Source organism: Galeopterus variegatus, unplaced genomic scaffold (genome assembly GCF_000696425.1).
Source record: "Galeopterus variegatus unplaced genomic scaffold, G_variegatus-3.0.2 Scaffold1344, whole genome shotgun sequence".
NCBI classification, from domain to species: domain Eukaryota; kingdom Metazoa; phylum Chordata; class Mammalia; order Dermoptera; family Cynocephalidae; genus Galeopterus; species Galeopterus variegatus.
Window position 1 is genome coordinate 368621 of NW_007727455.1, and position 2705 is coordinate 371325.

The 2705-nt window shown below is 51.2% G+C and overlaps 1 protein-coding gene across 1 annotated transcript in view; it reads left to right on the top strand.

Annotated features, from left to right (window-relative positions):
- Positions 1-400, top strand: part of LOC103593429 (leukotriene-B(4) omega-hydroxylase 2-like) — a 23695-nt gene extending 23295 nt beyond the window's left edge. Inside the window, exon 10 of the mRNA XM_008576401.1 lies at positions 122-400. Within this exon, the coding sequence (XP_008574623.1) occupies positions 122-360 (239 nt within the window). The 3' untranslated portion in view covers positions 361-400. The remainder of the gene's footprint in view (positions 1-121) is intronic.
- The last annotated feature ends 2305 nt before the right edge of the window (positions 401-2705 follow it).

Genomic DNA, 2705 nt, shown 5'->3' on the forward strand with positions numbered 1-2705 from the left:
TCCAAGAGTCTGAGCCAGGCTGGGAAGATATGCCAGCCCATATGGGGTTACAGACAGGGCTAGCCCCCCTCTCTGCTCCTCAGGCTGATCAGGGTGGGGCGTGAGGCCTAGGCCAGGTTCCTGGTACTACGGGGCCAGGAAGGGGGACCTGGGCACAGTCAGAGTCCCCATCCTTCCTGCAGGAACTGCATTGGACAGACGTTCGCCATGACCGAGATGAAGGTGGCCCTGGCGCTCACGTTGCTGCGCTTCCGCGTCCTGCCCAATGACGAGGAGCCTCGGAGGAAACCAGAGCTGATCCTGCGCGCGGAGGGCGGACTCTGGCTGAGGGTGGAGCCGCTGAGTGTGGGACTAAAGTGATGCATCCACCACCCCCAGGCCTGGGAACCGCTCAGACCCCATCTACCTGCCTTTGAAGATTCCCAGGAATAAAATTGTGCTGTTCCCTCTGCCTGTCTCATTGCAGCCAGCAGTGTCATGGGAGACTGGGGATCCACTGAGTGGGCATGGGTTTGTGGAGGTGGAGCTGGTGTCTCTGATCCCAAGACCCATACAGCCTGTCTTGCTGACTACAGAGCCACTATGCTGGTGGCATTTTCTCCCAGAGCCTAAGAATGGACTTTATCCTGTGGGGAATAAAGAGCCATGGGAAGTGTTTGAGCAAGAGAGGGACCAGGGTTTAGGATGGATTTAAGAGACTCTGCAAGATTGAGACTCTGACTCAAGGAAGAGAACCTGTAGAGGCAGATGCCTCTGTCTGTGGCTCTGGGTGCCCTCAAGACAGATGTCCCTGGCCAGCCCAGTATATAGGGGAGGAGGCTTGCAGCTTCTGCCCTGGCGGCCTCTCTGTGATTTCTAGTTTCCTTCCTGCTCTTGCCAAAGTCCGACCTCTGTGTCTGCTTTTTCAGGCTGGTCCCATTTGTGTCCCTCTTCCCCTATGTTCAGAGAGTCCCCTCCCTTTCTTCTCTTAGTCCCCTGGTACTGCTCAGGCAGCCTGGACAAAAGACACTGGCTGAGCCACCATCTTTAATCTACCACATTGGGAGGTGAGGGGGACAAGTGGCCTCTTTTTATGACACTACACTTCCCAAGGGTCTCCTGTCAGAATCCCCTTTCTGTGGCTTGGGGTGGTTGATGGTAGTCAGGGTAGTTTTCTAAAGAATCATCACCCAATAAGTAAAGAGAGACAGAGACAGAGACAGAGACAGAGCAGCAGGAGGAGCTGGGGATAAGGAGGAGGTGAAGCCAAACTAGTTTTCTAAAGAATCATCACCCAATAAGTAAAGAGAGACAGAGACAGAGACAGAGCAGCAGGAGGAGCTGGGGATAAGGAGGAGGTGAAGCCAAAAAAAAAAAAAGAAAGAAAAGGAGGAGAAGAAAAAGGTAAAAAAGAAGAAAGAAAATCAATGAGAGACACTGAATAACATGCCCTCGTGGGTGTTCCTGAGCTGTCGTGTGTCCTCTGAAGTTTCACAAAGTTTTCCTCTAGGCCATCTGCCTCCCAGACAAGTTCATTTGATCTTCTGCTTCCCAGGCCGAGGATTTGGCAGCTGCATATCATGTGGTTCTGCCCTCAATATGGCCTAAAGGGACTGTTGGGTTTCGAGTTCTTGATAATGTTGCATGAGACCTCAACACGTGCTTCTCGTGTTGGTGTCGGTTGGGATTTCATCAACCACTGTGGCTTTCCAGCACAGCGAGTTCCTGCTCTCCTCACATCCCTTGATTGTAAGTGACCCTCTAGCCTTTATGATCTCTGTGCATTTGAGGATAGAAAGAGCATTAACCTATCACCTCCATTTCTTTCCGTGCTGGGTCTGTACACTTCTGGCAAGGCTTCGAAGGTGGTCCTTCCACATGGCTCACTCCTCCATGTCATTCAGGTTTTTGCTTAAAGGTCACTTCTTGCGGAGACCTTCCTTGATCACAGAGTCCAGAACAGCCCCCAGTCACTTTCTAGCACGTCTCAGTCTGTTAATTTCCCATAATATCATCATCTCTACCATGCACTATTGGTTAAGCAGTGCCAGGCCAGTCTAGGCTCTAAGGGAAGGAAAATTCTTCCCCTTGTTGGGGATGCAGAATTTGCAGCCATTACCTTTGAGGGTCTGGGTTAGAGGCTGAGTCTGCATTTCTAGAATGCTGCTGGTAATGACGACACTGCTGGTCTGAAGACCACATTTTGAGTAGTCAGTTCTTAGAGCTCAAGGCTACAAAAGTCCCTTTCTTATCTAAATATTTAATGAGCATTTATTATGTGCTGGGATTCACCCTCACCTGTGCTGTCAGGTGTAATTACTTCGCTGTGTGGCTGCAGCAAGTTACTGCACTTCTCTGTTTCCTCTTCTTTCCTCCTGCTTCTCCCCAGACTAATGTGGACAGCCTGCTGCTTCTCACCTCCTGCTGTGGTTTAAGGAACCCTAACTCCACCCCTGGCTCTTCTTTGGATGGACCTGTCAGCAGGTGGATCCATGCCAGCAGAGAAGGAGGAGAATCTGTTCACCTCAACTTGCTGGAGGCTCCAGGACCCTCCCATACTCTCCAGGACCTGAAGCTGGATCAGGTAGGGCTAGAAGGCATGTGGGTGGTGATAAGAAAAGTTTATGCACCTCCCAACATTCTGCCAGTTGCAGAAGGAGCGTCCGTCCCAATTCTCTCACTCAGTTGCTACATCAGTGGCATGACAGCCTCCCAGCTCATGCCTG